The 19717-nt window shown below is 33.1% G+C and overlaps 4 protein-coding genes across 5 annotated transcripts; 2 read left to right on the forward strand and 2 right to left on the reverse strand.

The window, feature by feature from the left end:
• Positions 1–409: 409 nt before the first annotated feature.
• On the reverse strand, positions 410–4200 carry Ctl1 (choline transporter-like protein 1). 2 transcript variants are annotated; one of them, XM_076306695.1, is made up of 12 exons: positions 3979–4199; positions 3551–3696; positions 3061–3452; positions 2878–2967; positions 2431–2570; positions 2150–2336; positions 1951–2082; positions 1746–1890; positions 1536–1676; positions 1297–1456; positions 966–1187; positions 410–894 (listed from the first exon to the last, which is right to left on the reverse strand). In XM_076306695.1, exons 1-12 carry the CDS (start codon positions 4090–4092, stop codon positions 742–744), a joined length of 2022 nt encoding a protein of 673 aa, XP_076162810.1. In that variant the 5' UTR covers positions 4093–4199; the 3' UTR covers positions 410–741. The 2 variants fall into 2 exon arrangements, with proteins under 2 accessions (XP_076162810.1, XP_076162811.1); XM_076306696.1 differs by lacking the exon at positions 1536–1676 and having other exon boundaries at positions 3979–4200.
• A 285-nt stretch (positions 4201–4485) lies between these two features.
• Hakai (E3 ubiquitin-protein ligase Hakai) lies at positions 4486–6970 on the forward strand. The gene is made up of 6 exons (XM_076306520.1): positions 4486–4596; positions 4683–4709; positions 5039–5142; positions 5320–5631; positions 5785–5973; positions 6060–6970. Coding segments are annotated over exons 2-6 (1284 nt in total). The 5' UTR covers positions 4486–4596; positions 4683–4708; the 3' UTR covers positions 6738–6970.
• A 1414-nt stretch (positions 6971–8384) lies between these two features.
• LOC143144360 (transmembrane protein 115) lies at positions 8385–11179 on the reverse strand. The gene is made up of 4 exons (XM_076306685.1): positions 10561–11179; positions 10185–10440; positions 9945–10121; positions 8385–9824 (listed from the first exon to the last, which is right to left on the reverse strand). Exons 1-4 carry the CDS (start codon positions 11009–11011, stop codon positions 9620–9622), a joined length of 1089 nt encoding a protein of 362 aa, XP_076162800.1. The 5' UTR covers positions 11012–11179; the 3' UTR covers positions 8385–9619.
• Positions 11180–11872: 693 nt separating this feature from the next.
• On the forward strand, positions 11873–16507 carry LOC143144919 (uncharacterized). Its single transcript, XM_076307800.1, has 8 exons — positions 11873–11969; positions 12053–12485; positions 12643–12783; positions 13027–13706; positions 13807–14173; positions 15454–15601; positions 15993–16101; positions 16255–16507. The coding sequence occupies exons 1-8, from the start codon at positions 11873–11875 to the stop codon at positions 16329–16331; spliced, it is 2052 nt and encodes a 683-aa protein (XP_076163915.1). The 3' UTR covers positions 16332–16507.
• Positions 16508–19717: the final 3210 nt, after the last annotated feature.

Here is a 19717-nt window from a genome sequence, read left to right on the forward strand (position 1 = left end):
AACATTTGCTTACAAAAATATATGCATTTAAGAATATTAAAAAATTCATGATTAACAAATTTTTCTTTGTACATATATTGAATATTGTGACAGTGTCAAACAATCTTGTAAGGCCTATTATCTTCTTAAGAAATAGTTGGAACGTAATGTAACATAGAACTATTTTATATTAATATAAAATTTTTGCATATTGTGCAGTATTTAGTGAGTATACTTATATTGTTGAATTAAACTTTTTCTTAAGTTAGAAAAACTTTAAAAAATATATTAAATCACAAATGTATTTCAATGTAATAAAATAGCGATGTAATGTTGTCACTAGTTTTATATGTTCTTTAAAAATTGAAGTTCATTGATTAAAAATATATGTATAACAGAACCTATTACTGTTTATTTATTTGATAGCAGGCCATCAATTTGATAGATTATTGTCCAGTTAGTAATATTTTAACTCTATGTTAGAAATTAGAAATTTTAATACTTGGCAATAATCTAGATAAATCGGAAAAATGCGTTCGATAATAAGAGTGAATAAATTAGTACATATATCTTGCAATTGTGTGCGTGCGTTTGTATCTCAATTAGACTATATGTACAATTTAAAGTTGTATAAAAATGATAAAAAAAAAACTATAATTTTCAAATTTAAAAACACTATTAAAGACTATAATAAAATATGTTAAAGAAGTATATAAAAAGTGTAAAAGGATTGGAAGAGAAATCAGTAATTTAACATTATACTTATGTATTCATTGGTGTTAATTCATGCGACTGTTGTCCATTTGCATTGCTGTTAGATCCAATTTGTGCTAATGCTGATTGACGCCATGTTCCATTTTCCCCATTTAAATTCTTATCTTCGCAAATGCAGAGAAATAGAGTATCTATCACAGTCTGAAATAGAATATGGGATGATAGATGTCCAAAATATATGATGTAGTGAAATAAAGAATTTATATGATTACCTCATAAAGAGAAATAATGCAGTGAGCAATAAAGAATGCAAAAACACAGATAACAAAAATTGGAGCTGCATAAAAGTGTAATCTGGGATCCTGTTTCATAAATAGCAATCCTATGCTTCCAGTAGCAGCTGTGACAAAACATTTACCCAAGAACAGAATAAAATCTCCCACTCCATTAATCACTTCTATTTGTAAAGCATTACTGACAAGGGTTATAAATGCCTAAAAATATAATGGATGCAGTTCTTACTTCTTCATCTAATATTACATTCATAAATTTAAATATTAATAATAAATAAAATTTAATATCTTGCTGCAAATTATAACGTACAATTTTAGCTGCGAGACAAAAATGTGTTCCCTCAATGGCAACAACAGTATACGCATTATGATTCATGTATCGAATAAATTTTTCTAAACAGTAGAAACAGCATATGCAACATTTCAAACCACATTGAGCACATGGAGAAGTCTCCTTATTTTTCTTAAATCTATAAAAAAAGTATAAATTACAAATTATAACAAAGAAGATTTGTCTTTGTTATGTGTGTCCATTAGTTACAAACATACTTAGCATATAGATATGATAAAATTAAACGAGGTAACTTAAAGATGGTTATTAAAAATGAACCACAAGCTACAGAACCTAAGTGGTAACTAACTAAATTTCCCATAGCAGAGCATACTGGAGATGTGCTAGCATTTTTTCCTCTAAAATAACAAATATCATACATTACACAAATATTAAATATTTATATACTACTACTTTTATACTATTACCTAAAATACCAATGAGCAACAGCTCCTGATATTACCATATCTTGACAAGAAATAATGAATTCTGAAGTCCATATTAATCCTATGATATACACCCACCACATGTATTTTACCCATGTTGAATCAACATACTCCACAAGGGTAAATGCTGAAATACTTTAGAAATAGTAATGTTTGTCAAATTAAAAATAAAAATGTTAAATATTACTTTTAAAGGAATCCAGTGAAAAATCCAATTTCTTTTCTTCAACAAATGCACTTTTCTCTCCAAGTAAATTCAAATTTAAAGGATCAAATATATGATTTTTATACATTTGCACAGATTTTGTACTAGGATAATCTGTAATTATTGTTTATACATAGTGAATTTTTATTTTGGAAGTGTATAAAAGAAATGAAACACTTACCAGCTGTTGCAAGACAAAGAACTACAGTTACCCAAAAAGCAAAAAATAGTATTAGAGCAGCAAACGTGAGTAAAGGCTGAAAAAATAAACCCGGTAATTCTGCTAAACATTTTGCACTTTCTTTAAATAATGCTGTCATAAATCCAATCCGTTTGCGTAGTATACTTAAAAGGAGTAATAAAATTACCTAAAATGTACAAATATCTTTCAAATAATTTAAATAAGTAATAATAATAATAAAAAGCAATTACATTTTCTTTCATACATTGACAATAACGTACAGTTATTATTGTTGCAACAATAGAAAAAGCTAAGAATGCTCTCTCATTTCTAACAGACTCCTCAAGAAGTTGATTTGGATTGGTTTTATCCAAAGTTCTTTTAATATCTATATATGTCCACCATAATAACACTGTACCAGCTGTAAAATTCAATATATAAATTATTTTTTACTTAAATATAATCTAAACTTTTTGCATAATATTTATGATAAATATAAAGTTTCAATCAATGCTGTGAATTATGTATGCAGGAAAAAGTAATTTTATGTTATACTTCAATAATACAATATACAGATTGAACATTTTTATAAGATTTAATTAATATTTCTTTTTTCAATTTTGCCTGAATAAGTAAGATAAGTTGTAGCACAAATAGTTATGTAATGTATGAACCATACATAAAAGTAATATTTTTTATCTATTATCTATTTTGATTAAATAACTTACCTATAGTTGCAATACTAACAAGAACCATTACAATCCATGTTACAATACTTGCCAATAAATGAAATATGGCAATCATAAAGAGAGATAAAACTGAAAATAAGAGTATATGCAAATTTTTCATTTAATTTTATTTCAAAAAATTCTATTTAGAAAATATTGAAAATATAAAGTAATAAATCATACCAAAAGCTAAAAATGATAGTGCCAGAATTTCTTTCCAAGTTTTGTACAAATCTCCTAAAATCTGTTCAATAACATCCCATGAATTAATTAAACCATATAAATTTGCAATTATAGTTTCCCCTACATCTCTAATAGCTTTTGGAATACAACGGTTAAGAATTGGTATACTGTTGTACACTGGTAATTCAGGACAAGAGCCTGTTTTATTTTTTCTGTTTCCATTACTGCAAGCACTAAAGTTATTTCTTGGTTTATCATGGCAAAGTTGTGATCCTGTTTCTTCATAAAATTTACAGATGTCATTCATTGTTGTCATAGTTCTATCTGGACATTTTTTTACACAAATTTTTAAAGATTGGGTAACATTGTTTATGTCCAAGAAGAATAAATACCTAAAACATTAAAATTGATGAAAGTTTTCAATTAAGCTTTTAGTAGTATATTCACTAAATAAAGGAAATGAAATGAAAATTCTAATATTGATACTAACGGTTTGTCACTAGTGTCTTGTCCAGAAAGTTCCATACTGCCAAATTTTGGATTATTTTTCATACCACAAGTATTTCCAAAACTATCATACCCATTTATAAGTCTTAAAGGATTACCATAGACAAGAGCAAAAGCTGCTATTAAGATCTATGTAGGAAACAAAATAATTAATAAGTATATTTACATTTTATTCAACATATCTGTTTTAAGAAAAAGTAATGAAATGTATTTAATATTATTTTTAATACTATACATAATTTCAAGGTGAAGTTTAGTAATAGAGTTTATGATGATAAATATTTGACAAGAATGTACACAAGTTTTTCAATATAGAAATATGAAAATTATATTCCTCTAATAGACTTTTAAAAATTCCTTACAGTAACGGTTTGTTAATAATATAAAACTTATATAATGAAGTTTACATACCATAAGAAACCAAAATACTATAAAACAACAAAGCCAAAAAATATCTGTGCATTCTCGCACACGTGTTGGATCAGGTCGTTGTTCCTCGTCATCATCTTTCGAATAACAAGACATTTTTTTTAAATTTTGGTACAATCAAAATAAGGTACTTATATACTGTGTAAAAAAAACTAATGAATCTTCTTCGATTTCGGAGTTACTCCCTCCGTTGAAACACCTTGAAGTTATCTGCGATTGTTTCATCTGTACACATATAGAGATTGACTTCATTTCTCCATTGCTTTCTTTAATATAAAAAAAACATTAAATTTTTATATTAAATTCATTAACATTAGCGTTCGTGCTACAAATTTAGAGTACTTGTTATTAAATAGTAATAATGAGTAAAAAGGTTGCAAGGCGTACGTTTATATATATACGGTCCTGCGATTCTTATGGCATAAAGTCGTTTCCAAGGTAACGACACTATATGACACTACTAACGTCACATGGATTACTACAATGAAGGTTGTAGCAACAGATTATTTCTTCATTCATGTATATGAAATGACGAAGTTTTGTGTGAAATATTGGACTGTACAATAGTAAAAAAGTTTTTCTTCTAATTGTTGTTTAAGTGTGAGTACTTTGTCTTCCGCACATCATTTGTTTCAATAAATGTTTTATTATAAATATGATCTTAAATGTGAAATTATACTTCTCAGAATTAGAAGTATAACCTATATTGTTAAGTAAGTAATGCTTTAAGCATAAGTTTAAACATAACTTTAAGCATAAAACTTTGAAATTAACATTTACTTAATCTATTTTATATATGAACATAATATGTTTACTAATAGTTTAATTGTACTAATTTAGTGTACGGTATTTTTACCATTGACAATATATTTGTTTAATTTTTGAAGCAATGTTTTATACGTTATAATCATATTTTTTTTTACATTTTATAATGATTTTAAATATGTTTCTCCTGTTTCTTCAGTTTTGTGCTTAAAAAAATGTAATCTACTTTTAGCAGATATAGAGATTTTATTTTACGAATAATAAAAATTAATTTTAGTGATGGAGGAAGATGGCGGTAAAAGAATGAGAGGCAGAACTCGTGGTAGAGCGCGTGGTAGGGCACGAGGTCGTGCTAGAGGTAGATCTAAAAAACAAGTAAAGGTAAATTTTTTTTATATTTGGAAGTGCAAGTTTTGAGTCAGTTTCTTTGTTCACTATTTATAACTTGTGCGTGTGAAATAATTATGACTTGAAATATCTATTGATAAATTAAATTTGTAAATAAATTTTAATAACTATTGGTTAAGTAAAAAAGAAATGAACATATGTTTGAAATAGGTTATTGAAAGCGATGAAGAAGATACTCCTCAACAAGTTGAAGAAGCTCCAACAGAAGCAACTGGAGCAGAGTTGGAAGAACATGAAACTCCACCAACACAACAGCCTTCTCTGGAGCAGCAATTTGATTTGGAGGCTGATATATCACAGTTGGAAGCTCCAACTTTTACAACTATTAATAGAGGACCTCCTGAACCCATGCTTCGTTTAAGGTGGGACCACAGAGTTAATCTTATTGGAGAGAAAGTGTTAAATCCCATGATACATTGTTGCGATAAGTGTTTGAAACCAATCCTCATTTATGGACGCATGGTGAGCAACATTTTTATGATGAATACATTGAAAAAATAGTTTTAAATTATTTTTAATTGTATGTGTTATTAAGTTTATAGGATACAATAAATTGGTTTGAATATTCATGCTTTTTTATTTAATATTCACAAATATTGAATGGTATTATTTCAGATACCTTGCAAACATGTGTTTTGTTTATCTTGTGCCAAGAGGGAAGACAAAGTCTGTCCTCGTTGTATGGAGAAAGTCTCAAGAGTAGAACAAACTGGTTTAGGTACTGTGTTTATGTGTACACATGGAGGAACTAGGTATGGGAATGCAGGTTGCAGAAGAACATATCTTAGTCAAAGAGATTTACAGGTAATTTCAATTAATTCCTTTAAAGGAACTTAAGTTTTTACTAATTTGTTTGAACTATGTGAATATATTGTACGATTTGTATGCAGGCTCACATAAATCATCGACATATATCAGCTCCACCACAACAGGTTCAAGGAATGCAAGTTGATCCTCCACAATATGTGCATACTAAGTCAGAAATAGAGTCACAGTTAACAAAAGTGTCATCAGTTGCTATGCAAAATACTCGCATAAAATCAGTGCAATCACACATGGTACAGCCAATAATGGGAAATGATCCTAGAGTGAATTCAATGGTCAATCAAGCACCAGTGGAACACAGACAACAGCATAGATCACAGGCACTAATATCAATGCAGAATTACACACAAAGTTCTGCACCTCCACCGCCAAATAATGCTCCATTAAGAACAAATCTTATAACTGTGCCTATACAAGACACAGCCATAACAACGCACGATATGCATACACAACCAAGTCACCATTACTATCCTCCACCTCCACAAGTTAATTATGGAGGATATAGTGTACCACCTCCAGTTTCGCAAACCCAACAGTACTATCCACAGCCACAACATCCTGCTCAAGTATCTTATGTGCCACCACCACCACAACAGCAACAATATGTATCTTCAACACCAACCTCAATAAGGCCATCTCCAACGGGATATATACAAGACCCATCATATGGTCCACCACCTCAACAGCAAGCTCCACCACCACAGACTCAATGGTCACAGCACCAACAACAGTTTTATAGATAAATGAAATACTTCTACTATAACAGACTTGTATTGTATACATTGTGATACAACTGTTGTAGATGATATGCAGTAATTAGAAATGGTTATAAACACTGTTTCTGAAAACAAGCTGCTCACTATTAGGAAAAATTAATTATAAAATATTTTGTACTTTTCAAGGAATATATATGCAGCATTAAATCGCTAAACTTATACCTATACAATACTATAGCAATAAAGTTGTTTTAACCCTATGGATACATTTATTTATTTCCCATTCTAAAGTGTATAGTTTCTAAGAAAGGGTTTGTAAGAAAAAATTAAATAATTGTTTTTAATTGATATGAAAATGTTTTATAATTATTACTTATATACAATTAATAGATTATTAAAAATTATAGTTATATAAATTAAATTGTCAATAAAATATCAATAGTCCAAATGAGTATTCCTACTATATACTGCATATTAGGTGTTAATATTTGTAACTTTGTTCTATATGCGGTATAGGAAAATAGGAAATACAAAATTTTTGGTAGAATTTAATATTGTACAGACTGTAACGACTTTAACGTATGTACAAAACTCATTATATATAACATGTACATATACATGTACATATAATGTGTAATTATTACATTAGATTCTTAAAATATACTCAGTGAAATCAACAAATATTCACATATCCGCACACTTAATTCTGGCCTTTCGCTTTTTAGCTCTAGTCATATTTATAGTAATAAGTGACTAAAAATCTTATAATAAAAGTACTTAAAAATTTTTATATAAGTTTTATTTAAGTAAAAGGCCAAAATATGAATGACATACATTCTCCAGGGATATTTCATTGTCATACATAAAAATAGTTTTTAATCTTACTCCATCACACATGTATCAATTTGCTACAATTACTGCATTTTTATGTCTTGTTCCCTTCACATTTTACATCGCTCCTCACTGTATTTACAATCTATTGATATATCAAATATCCACATTGCTATACATTTATATGAACTACTTTCCATTCACCTTTGTGTGTGTGTGTGTGTATGTGTAAATATTTTTTTAAAACAATATGTTTAAACTATAGTGATCAATTTTAACAATTGTTTAAAAAATATTTTTACATGGCAAAAAAAAAGGTTGAAAATGTACTTGTGGCACAGCAGGTGATAGTTGCATTGTTTTAAGTAGAAAAATTATTACTTGTGGATAAACTATAATCTAGATATATAATGAATATGATGTCATACTAATTACATACCTGTAATTAAAAAGCAATTGGATCTACATTGAAGATTTTTATTCTATGTGAAATAAAAATGAAAAAATTAATGAAACAGGTTTTGAATGCATTTTATATAAAAAAAATTTGGATCAATTTTTCAAGGAATGGATTTTCATATATCTGTGGTATATACTTAGGTACATATGCAGAAAGGACTATTGTTTAAAACAAACTGGAAGCAATTAGTTGCAGTTTACTAAATAAATTTTGTATACTTTTAGAAAAAAATTAATAGCATTAAAAAAATAATTGTATAAATATAGAAACATTGAGAATGACATGATTTACATCTTGTAAAAATGTCTTTTTATAATACCAAAGATAAAATATATTTCATCTTAAACATGTTAACAGACAGAAGTTATGACTTTGACATGAATTAGAAATATTTATGTTTTACAATCATCTGATTTCAATGTATGTATTACATATTAATGTTTTATAATGTATAAAATATGTAATTGCAATCCCAGTGGTATAAAATACTCTCTAAAACAATATCAGAGAATTAGTAATCTTTTTTTAAATTCAACTTCGTTTCAAGTGAAGTTATTTTGCTGTATTATACTGAAAGTTAGACTGTTTTTTTCATTTATTACTAATAAGTAATGCATTTTTATCTTCCAGTTATCACTGAACAGTATTCAAGATGGAACAGTGCTGCTGTTATGCAGCATTATCTGATATCTAAGATTTTTATTAAGAGCATTTAAATTATTTATCACTTATTGACAATACTCAATTACATAAATAGAGTTCATAGTTTTTAGTAACAAAGACAACGATTTTGTTGGAAAATAGAATTACAAGTTAAAAAGATTGATTTCGTCACATTTGTTTTGTTTCAGATCTTCTAAAGACTGTACTGTATCATTGTTAATATGGCACTATGACCAATAGAGACGAATATAATAAATTATTTAAGAAATAACTACATGTAGTGAAAATATGCTAAATATGTTTCAATATTAGCATAAATAACACTAATTTGGTACAAAGATTACACATTGATTGACAACAAAAGAAGTTACTATAATTAAGTTTCATTTTAAATTAATAAAAGGTAAAAGTAACACATGCTAGTAAGTGTTTATGATTATCATGTAATTGTATGTTTAACAAAATTTGTTTTGTATATAGTTTATTCTTAAAATTTTAAGAAATGTGTCATTTCGTAAAATTTATATGAGATAACGTGTAATTACATCGAACAAGCATTCTATTAACTTGCTTAATATTTTTTGATAATACCAAAGAACAAATTAACTCGATATTTACGTTTTTAAGGACTGATTTTTAAGGATGGATACAAGAACTGATTAAAAGCTATGAATACCAAGGCACCGCTTGAGTATTACATTTTGTTCTTTGGATTTATCCAAGGATAATTAACAGGTGATTGCTTTTTCGGTGTAACTGTTAATTCCATAACTTTGACTGAAAACTGTACATTATTAAAAAATCTGATTATTAATACTTTCTTACGTTTTTTTCTTCTCCAGGAAGCTTTTATCAAATATGGCCATATTATCAATATAGTTTACAGAACAGTTTCTTTAGAAGTTCCTTGATATATTTATACATATACTTATTGAAATCAGTCTGTTTGATGTAATCACGTATTAGTAGAAGCGTGATTATGTATGTTAACACTAACTTGTGGAATAAGAGGGGATGTAAGTGGTTTAGGTGTAGTAGATTCAGGAATTGGAATTGAAACTGCAGGAGGAACTGGAGAATGTTTCTTAGCTCGATCTTGTTGCCATGGTTTTGCATGATCCTTGCTTAACCTTTCACTTAAGGCTTTTAATGCTATTTGCCTAAAAATTATTAACATTACATACAATATAGATATATACAGAACTCATTAACTAAAAATTAAATAATATAAATACTAAATATGTATTTTTTAAACAAAATGTTATTTAAAGACAACAAACCTTCTTCTTTCGCCATCATGTGGATCAATACCAGGAAGGTTTATAATCAGACCAGGTGGTGCATTTGACATATCAAATCTTCTAACTACTTTTCTACAAATTCCAATACGTACAAAGAACCCATGTATTGTATTACTCACAACTGCTATAGGTGGTTGCAATACATTTGGGAAAAAACTGCAATTAAATTTAGTGTTATGAAAACTGAATCAATCAAAAAATAACAACGATATAATATACCTTGCGAATGTAAAATTGTCTGCCATATCACCACGTGTGCCATTATTATGTTTCTGATAAAATCTAAGGTATATCCACGATACCAATAAGCCACTAAGAAACATAGTTGGATTAGTACCTTCCAATAATCCAAAAAGCCATAACAGCACTCCCATAATCCAAACCATTAATGGTATATTTCTATTTGTAAATTTTCCTATTGGTGTTTTAACTAAAATATGATCTGGCATTATTTGTTTTACAGCTACCGCAACACCTATAAAAAAACATAAATAATATTGCTATTAAATCAAACAACAACTGCCATAAGAACAATGTTACGCATGTAATAACAAGAGAGCGCTGTTAACAAAAATATCATTTATAGGAACTGTACCAGCAATGTATCCAGTCAATCCGTGAATGTGTATATCAAATAATAAATCTGGATCACTGGTGCACATATAGAGAAATAAATAAAATAGGGCCGACAGCACAGCGACGCCAAAATTAACAATAGCGAAGAAAGTCATCATTTCCATTGCACCCCACAGAGGTTCGATCAATTTACCGCAAAGTCCTACTGTGACAATGTCCACGCATACTTCCCAGAAGTGTATCTCGAGGAAGCAGAAGGTGAATGCTGTCCAGATCCAAAAAGCTGGAGGCAATAAGTAACCTGGTGTCACACTTAGAAGACGTACCGCTTCCGCAGAAAAGGAAAGGCAATAGGAAAACAGGACTACAATGCATATGAATTTCACACTAGTACTGGTGTTTCCTAAAAGGGCAGCGAATTGTTGCCTCAGATAGGGAATATTTCTACCCAGGCCCTTTATTGCTGCCATTTCTACGGAGCAGCCCCCTTAACCTCTTTGAATCGAAGTGCCACTTGCGCTGCGACTTGACGTTTGCTACAAGTTTATCAGCTCACATTGATTCCCTTATGGGTTCGCCAGTATGTTGCGAATTATGATTTTTCTGTTTAGCAAATACAGAATAAGGAATAAATATTTTTACGTGTATCAACTGTAACTAGCAGTGTCGATGAAAATGATCGCGCGTATTTCTGCTATTATTCGCCAGAAATTAAAAGATAACACGTTATTAGACAAATAAAATTAGTTTCTAGAATGGATTTTCAGTTATTTTTTTATACCGATTTTTTTTAATGTTTAGTATTAAGATGAAACTGTTTAGAAAATTTAAATTGCATATATAATCAGCCGTATAATTAAAATGGTGAATATTTCTAAATATTTCCGTTTTAAAGTAGCTATCGGCATAGTTTGAATCTTTTGTTGAAGATGGTTGTTTGTAATTTAAATACTGAAGTTATCTTTTGACATGTATAAGTAATTGTGTTTTATTTTGTTTCTCGTCGATCAGTTATTGACGTTCGACATTTTCAACCTTTCTTTGGCGAATTGACATAAATTGTTAGAGGTATTAATGAATATGTCTTTTTTAAAGTGAAATTATCAAAATGATTAAGTATTAGGAAGTTTAACGATGCAAAAAATTTATCGTTATTAGATAATTGTACTGTGAACGTCCACGAATGTTGGAACATATTTAAAGCGATTGGCAGAAAAAATCTTATTTACAAAGAACATTGATTATCACATAAATTGCACTTATTAATTCAATTTAAGATAGCTGAAATGTATTGTTAAATATGTTGATAAGTAAATAGTGGCGATCGATAAATGCCTGGAGTTTGTTCGCGCTGTAATCGCGAGGTTTACTTCGCAGAAGAGAAATTGGCTCTTGGAAAAGTCTGGCATACGTTTTGTTTTTCGTGTTGTTAGTGTTGTACTAATTTATATATTAATTTTGTTATATGAATAATGCAAAAAAATAATTCAGGAATTTTTAACACTCCATAGGTAACTGTCGAAAATTGCTTAATAGCTGTAGCGTGGTGACTCATCTTGGTGAATTATTTTGCAAGAATTGTTACGTTCGTTTATCTCTGTCGACCGTAAATCATGAAATCAAAGCAGTACCTCACTCACCTACAACCGTAGCGCTTTCGGCTCAGAATTCATTAAACTATTATTATTGTGGCGTCGACAGTTCAATCGGTAACGGGTCACTAAGTAGAAAACAACATTGCCATTCCGACGCATGTAGACTTCGTGGCGGAGGTAGTGAAGTTGAAGAGACAAATATTTGTTTTAACAAAGAGAAAAAGTATTTCCTAGAAAAAGAGCGTGCAAATCTAGGTATTGTCAATTCGATGACAACAGTTTGCGATCCTCCACCCAGCCCTACTGCAGTGACTACATGGTATAATCGGCAGCATTCAAAATTACGCAGGTTCAAATTCATAGTATTCTAGCTTGTTAATATATTTTTATTTTTTGTGTTTATATGTTAACCTTTAATCGACGCTAAAACTTACAATTAAATATAATAATTGTTTTGAAAATGTTAAATAACGAATGTCTTGTTAACGATACTCTAATTTAAATAGTACACTGTCTTTGGAGTCGCAGAAGAATAACATTAGCGCGAAAGATTGTCAATTCGAAGTACAACAACAAGAAATTGATCAGCCTGAGTTAAAATCTCCGCTTAGTAATAATGAAATTGACATTACAGAGCCTTCGCTAAGGTACGATACGTTTTTCAAATTCTTCGTATCCCAATTCACTTAGCCTTTTTGCGAACGATTTTTCGAGAAAGTACTTTGGTTTAAGCGCGAAAATAATTGGATACATAGATTATTATTTTTATTCGATTCCTATCGATAAGAAATCGATAACGTGGGTTTCATCTATCGTTGTAGATTATACTTTTCGTTTTTCGTTTCGTATTTTTCATCGATGTAAAGATTTTTTAGCATAGATATTTCCAGCACAGACAAAACTCAAGTGACGTCTACGAATTGGAATAATAACGTTAACAAATGCGATAATAGCGTCACTATTCCGTCAAGACGAAAATTTACGTATCCGCCGGTACCGCCGCCTCGCAGTCCGTTGCCTTCCCGACGACGAGTCTCATTCTGTGACGTCGTCCTCGGGGATACACGTTCAAACGATCAGAACTGTATCACGAAAATGCAGGATGTTCGTCGTAGGCATTGCAGTAACGACGATAACGAGGAATACGATGACTCGTACGACATTTGGCAAGCGGACGACCCGGCTGGTAAAAACGACGGCGGATACGAAACTGTTAACGGAAGACGTACCGACAATACTAGCAGAATGCGTTTCGAAAAATGCGCATCAGAGTATTGCGACGACGACGAAGAAACGTCGAATAAATGCACCGACCCCGAGAAGAATTGCGGACAAGACAACTTAGAATTGAACGAGTACAGAATAATGAACGAGAAAGACGATGCGCCACCGACAGATGACGCCATAACGTACGTTCATCAAAACGGTTCGAATTCGTCAAACGGAGTGAATGATAACGAACGTCTAAGAGGAGGATGCGGTGGATCGTGCGGATCGTCCGGAGTTCGTCCCAAAGTGGCGTGTGGAGTGGTTAAAGTGGTAGAAAATCCTTGCATCCACTGTGTAAAAAGTAATGTTAATGATTTTACAAATATGAATCGATTACGGTTTGTTCGCGAGAAATAGCTACAAGAAAGAATAAAAAAAAATATATGATTCTTGTCCTCTAGGAGAACCAGAACCCTGTCGCGTCGTTGCATCCTGTTCGACTTGTTCGTCACCATGCAGCGATAGACGTGGTTGCTGTCCAGCGGCGAACGAACGGCCGATATGCAAGAAAACGATTATCAGATGTCGCCCGTCGTGTGGAAGAGAGTCCCAGGGCTGCGGCGGAGGTGGATGTTGCGGCAGTGGATGCCGTGGTGGTTGTGGAAAGCCCGGACAAACGTGTCTGCCCGCAAGGTCTTGTACGACCCCTCCTTGCCGACCGTGTTCACCTTGCTCCCCAGTGCGACCGTGTCCCCCGCCACCATGTTGCTGTTACAGCAGAAAATGCGAAACTTGCTGTCCACGTAGCGGTAGCGCGTGCTGCTACCGGTAAGAAAATCGCGATACCGATACTGGTGCTTAGCGATGGGATTTGAAACCCTTTGATTTGCAAAAAGGCGGAAAATTTGAATCACTTCGAACCTAATACGAAACTTTGAAACATTTGAAAGTTTTGATCGTTTTAAAAATTGCCATAAGTGTTGAAGTTTAACGGGAATCCAACAATTTCATTGATATACAATATTACAGAAAGTTTGAAAAAATACATTCATTATAGATACATGGTTTTGGGTTATTTATTTTGAAAAGGGATTTCAATGATTTGGACAAAATTTGTAAAAAGAAAAAATAATTTATTTCTTATACATATTACTTGTTCAGTACTAAAATTATGTTCAAAATTAATATAATATTGTATATACCACAGTGTAGAATAGTAATTATATGTAAAATTCAATAAATGACAATGCTTTTAGTATATTTTTTACTTTTGAATGAATATTTTCGCAAGGTATCAATGTACGAGGACAGGACAGTATTGTTTCTAATATTGCAACCAATCTCAATATTGATTAACGTAACTTTCCGTTATATAAATTTAAAATTTTTTCGATATTCCATACCGATACTCTGGTACCGATACTTTCGGTTTTAGTGGTGTTCGAACAATGTTCCGGTAGTGGACCGTACGTACGTGGCTTGCTTTTTGAAATGCGATACATATAAACAAAAGATAAGCTCGCCAAAAGAATAATTGGATGGTAGAGTGACCCATTTCGTTATTTGATCGGCAGTCTGTGTTAACATTTCGTATCACTTATTTAACTATAATACGATTTTGTTATCGAATAAGTAATATGTACGAGCAATAAATTTACCTTTCTACAAAATTGGTCCAAATTATTGCGAAATCTTTTGTACATTATTATATTTTCTTTTGTTTGTCTTTTTCTCATTTCGAAAATATCAACATTCATAATTCGTAATACGCATTATACATACTACGAGCTGTAAAACGAATAATGAATATCAATGTATTAAGCGTTGGCAATTCCAATTTTCCAGAGTTTCTTTACTATTTTACTTGAGTAATATTGCTCGCACAAATCTAATAAAAATACCCGCGAGATATCGAATTCTCGTTAAGTTTTCAAAATTTAATCGAAACTCTTAAAACTTTCAAAGACGAATAAAACTTTTAAAAGTCTTAGCCATTCGAATCCTATTCGAAGTGATTCTAATTTACCGCTCAGTACACAATACTCGCTCGAAGTGTTCCAAATCCCATCGCCATTGATGCTCTGGGTGATTTCCATTTGTGTTCGCAGGCCAAAGAGTCGAATGCGAAGATGCGGTACCGACCAAGGGGAATGTACCGACGAAGGGTGCTGCCGCCCGAAAGTCGGTTGCGAATGTTTGGGTGGTGGTCTTGATTGCCAACGCTGCGGACGAAAAGTGTACCAAGCTGAAATGCAGGTAATCTCGTATAATTCGAATTACACAATACGTACATTCATAAATCGCGTTTATGAACGTACGATGGAGGGTTTTGTTCCAGAAATAAGGAACAACGTACGTAAGGGGACATTTTTCGGGTGTATCTGTCGATAGCAAATTGAAAAGTATTGGGTTGTTCGGAAAGTCATTTCGTTTTTTTTTTTTTTTTTTTGGTAAAAATGAAACACGATTTTTTTAGAGTGTATAAACACTTTATTAAATTATATATTCTCCATTTTGGAAAACGAAGTGACTTTCCGAACGACCCAATATATTTCAATTGATCGATAGCTCTCTTTTTAAAATTCTGTTCGTAATTAAACGAACGTTTTTAATATAAGAATGTATTATAGAATTCTATTTCAATAAGGTCGTATCCGGCATACCGTATCACAACATATGCTTCAGCTGCTATTGCTGTAGGAAACCCCTGGAACCGTTAAGTTATCAAGAGAATTGTGGAGAAATTTACTGTAAACGTTAGTGTGTGTGCGATTCACAGGTTACCCCATTTAATTCTGAAAATCTCTGTATAACACGTACCGACGATTATCGTTGAGCAAGACACTTTCGAGGATGCAGATTCTTTGTGCATCGATTTTATTTCCGTCTTTCTTTTTTTAACTATATAGAATGTTATGTTCGAAATTTTGGACCACAAGGATATGGGTATGGCGTAGGACCGGGCACATTACAGACCCCCATGTGAAGCTATTAAACCACCGTTAGACGTTCAACAGACGCAAAACTCGGTTAAATGCAGTACCTTAAAGTGTAACTTTCATCCCTGTTTGTAATGTTTCTTACCGAACCTTTTCGTTTCGTTTTATATATATAAGTGGCACTTGTTGCACGGTAGTTTGTAGAGAACTATTTTTATAATGCATACATTAAAGCACACTTTGTGTACTCTAAGAGCGTCATACTTTGGTCTAGGGGGGGGCAACGAGTATCCAATCGATAATAATGGGAAATTTTAATACGATCGCTCGGTCGTCGGCGAGGCAATATTAAGAAAAATTCGATGTTCTTCTTTTCTTTTTCTTTCTCTTCGCAAATTATCACAGTTCGGTGAATTTTCGTCCCGGATACAAGTTCTCCGTCGAAGAAAGCGTGCCACATTCTACATCCGGCGAGAATAGTGCTGATAGAAGCACGAGCGGGCGAGAAACGGAACTAGCCGGTGTCGAAGAATAAAAAAATATTAAACCTAATAAGAAATACCGAAATCTCGGTGGTTGTCGAACGTCGAAATTACGAAAGAATTTTGAAAAAAGAAACGAGCGAGCACGTTGGCTCGGGCTTGAGAGAAAACGAAAGACGGGAACGAGTACGTTGTCGCGACGTTGGATGCTCGTGACTGGTGAACATTGCGAGTTTACCGGTCGGAAGCAAGTTCGAGCGTTGAAAGCGAATTCGGTGTAGAAATCGCGATAGGACGATCGCGAATCCGTTCTTTGCGTCGCGGAGGGCGCGAAACGTTTGAAAATAAAAAAAAGAAAAAAGAAGAAGAAGAAATAAAACCATCGAGAACGACTTTCGTGGAAATAGAGGAATATCTTGGGGGTTCTGGTGCGAAACGAACGATACACGGTCGCTTCGGGAATAACACGCGAACGATTCGAAGATTCCGCGTAGAGATAAAGGGAGAGTCGCGTAGAACGGGTATTCGTTCGCGGAGCAATAAACACGCGCGAAGGGAACGAAGGTTTTGCGAAACAGAGAGAAGTGGAGGGAATAAGACGATCGAGTCGGTAGTTTTATTGGTGAAAATAAAGATAGGACGAATGGAGGAACAGTTGGTAGGTTGTGGGGTGGGGGTAGCAGGATCCCGTGAAATACAGAGACCCGGAAGAAAAGTGGGAGAAGGAACGAGGGAGGGAAGGTGGAGGAAGACGGAGGAAGAAAGAGTGAGTGGTTGGTTTATTGAGTCTCTCCTCTTAGTGGATTGTGGAACGCGGAACGTACGCGGCGCTGGCGGGTAGAGGGGGGCGTTTATATAGCTTTCAAGCGCAGAAGCTTAATCTAATTTCAAATATAAATCTGTTTTCTCCCCGTTTTCTCTCTCCCTCCCTGTCGTTCTCTTTCCTCCTTCGTTTCCACCCCTCGACCAACCCCCATCCATATAGCGGCGTGCTCGCCGGCTTACATTATCCGGCCGGCTACGAATAATCTCCTTCGCTCTCTCCCTATTAACGTTACGGGACATGCCGAATCACTTCAGTTTCACGAATTCGTCGCCGAGCGAACGTGAAACACGTCTCGGACGAGGAAATACGACGCGGTTTCACCTTTTGAATCGAGACGTGTTTTTGGAAATATAATAATAAAAGAAAGAAAAAAAAAGAGAAAAAAGAAATGAAAAGTATCTATCGAATTTCCACGAAACTAGGAGCAAGATTTTACAAACGTATCCTGAAACTCGAAGGTAACGCGCGTATTGAGAAACATGGCGGCGATCGAGAGATTGAAAAGTAAGAAACAACGCAACGAGTACGAACCGAGACGGAACAACCTAATTTGGAAATTTTTTAACAGTGTAATAATTCTTTTTGGCGTTTGAGCTTTATTTACGGCGACGAGAGAATAATTAACGGCGTAAATAATTCGCGCGTCTCGAAAGAAGGATAATAATTGGGTTGCCGGCGGAAGAGCGAAACATTTTTGCGTTGATTACAAAAATTATGCGATTATGTAACTACGAAAGCGATCTAAGTCGGTATTTTTCGATATTATTACAACCTACCCGAAACGAAATTTTTCTATATTGTTATAACGTATTCAAGTTGATAGTTTTGATATTATTCTAGACGTATTTAGGTCGACATTTTTCGGTATTACTATATAACGTACATCGATAGAAAACAAAAAAAAAAAAAAAGAAAAATAAGCGATGTATTCAATTTTTGTCAAATTTCAGACCAGTTTTACCATTACCGACACGTAGAATAACGTACGATGCGACACGAAAGACGATTCGTCGGAGCACGGTGGTAATTTCTAATCGCGCGATTTTTGAAATTCGTCGAAGTCGAAGTGTACACGACGCGACTGTAAGAGAAGCAAGCGGAATTAAAAGAGCGACGAGCGTATTTTCGCAACGTAAAGTAAATTTGCCCAAGGCGAGCCGCAGAATTTTTTCATGCACGGTGCAGTAACGGTGGATGCACCTGCGGTCAGGAAATCGAGAAAATATCTCCTCGGTTCGGCGATCGGCTCGCTCAGTCTTTTGTGCGCGCCGCTTACTCCGAACGGTATGAAAATCAATTATTTCGTTAATTCGTGCGTTACATTGGCTGTCACGGAACCATCACTGTGAACGACAGCGGCCCAAGGCACTATTTTTCAATTCCCAATGTCGCCCTACCTTTTCGAACGTATTTCCGTCCGATACGCCCGCGCCATTTTGCGTCCTTATCTCGCGGCTCCGCGTAAGGGCTTTGTATATTCCACGTGGAAACGATCCAATGAAACGTAATGATTCACCGTGGCTTCGGTTCATCGACTTCGATAAAATACATCCAAGTATTTAAACGTATTCGACGCGACATAATTCGAACAAAGACGAGCGCTCGCGTACCGCGTGTATCGCGTGCCATTTGTTCGTTATTTCTCAATACGATGCTCGGAAGTAATTAAGCGATCGCGTTTCTCGATATTTCAGAAAATTGGATCGGATTTTCACGCGCGAAACGATACCGTTTTCAACGAAGTATCCGGTAGACAACCGATTAAACGAAAAAACAAAGTCGAACGTGTCTTTCATGATTTTTAGAGTGGATTCGAACGGCTAAATTATTAGACTTTTTAACGCGTGGGCATTTTCAAGGTCATTTCGAGGTCGACTCGTTCTCTTCCATCACGAACCAATATTTTTTTATTTTGGTACCCGGTTGTACGTAAAGGTGTACGTAATTTTTGTTGGAAATATTTTTTTGTAAAACACCGGTTTCTTTTTAAGGTATTTAGTTGGTTAGTTTATTAAAGGGTTTAATTTCCCTTTGTGTACTATTGGTACAATGAAGTACAAAGTAGGTATGTGAATAAAATGATCTAAGAATGTATAACGAAATAGTATAAGATAAAAGAAAGTAA

The sequence above is a fragment of the Ptiloglossa arizonensis genome, chromosome 3 (assembly GCF_051014685.1).
Source record: "Ptiloglossa arizonensis isolate GNS036 chromosome 3, iyPtiAriz1_principal, whole genome shotgun sequence".
NCBI classification, from domain to species: Eukaryota; Metazoa; Arthropoda; class Insecta; order Hymenoptera; family Colletidae; genus Ptiloglossa; species Ptiloglossa arizonensis.

Excerpts from the sequence above, each read along its gene's own strand:
- Hakai (XM_076306520.1), top strand. Across the intron at positions 5,143-5,319 it reads GATCTAAAAAACAAGTAAAG|GTTATTGAAAGCGATGAAGA; the intron begins GTAAATTTTTTT and ends TGTTTGAAATAG. Across the intron at positions 5,632-5,784 it reads TCCTCATTTATGGACGCATG|ATACCTTGCAAACATGTGTT; the intron begins GTGAGCAACATT and ends GTATTATTTCAG.
- Ctl1 (XM_076306695.1), bottom strand. The coding sequence starts at position 4,092 with ATGTCTTGTTATTCGAAAGATGATGACGAGGAACAACGACCTGATCCA. Across the intron at positions 3,697-3,978 it reads TAGTATTTTGGTTTCTTATG|ATCTTAATAGCAGCTTTTGC; the intron begins GTATGTAAACTT and ends TTTCCTACATAG. Across the intron at positions 3,453-3,550 it reads CAAGACACTAGTGACAAACC|GTATTTATTCTTCTTGGACA; the intron begins GTTAGTATCAAT and ends TTAATGTTTTAG.
- LOC143144919 (XM_076307800.1), top strand. The coding sequence starts at position 11,873 with ATGCCTGGAGTTTGTTCGCGCTGTAATCGCGAGGTTTACTTCGCAGAA. Across the intron at positions 11,970-12,052 it reads TACGTTTTGTTTTTCGTGTT|GTAACTGTCGAAAATTGCTT; the intron begins GTTAGTGTTGTA and ends AACACTCCATAG. Across the intron at positions 16,102-16,254 it reads TGGAGAAATTTACTGTAAAC|AATGTTATGTTCGAAATTTT; the intron begins GTTAGTGTGTGT and ends TTAACTATATAG.
- LOC143144360 (XM_076306685.1), bottom strand. The coding sequence starts at position 11,011 with ATGGCAGCAATAAAGGGCCTGGGTAGAAATATTCCCTATCTGAGGCAA. Across the intron at positions 10,122-10,184 it reads GACAATTTTACATTCGCAAG|TTTTTTCCCAAATGTATTGC; the intron begins GTATATTATATC and ends ATTTAATTGCAG. Across the intron at positions 9,825-9,944 it reads CATGATGGCGAAAGAAGAAG|GCAAATAGCATTAAAAGCCT; the intron begins GTTTGTTGTCTT and ends AATAATTTTTAG.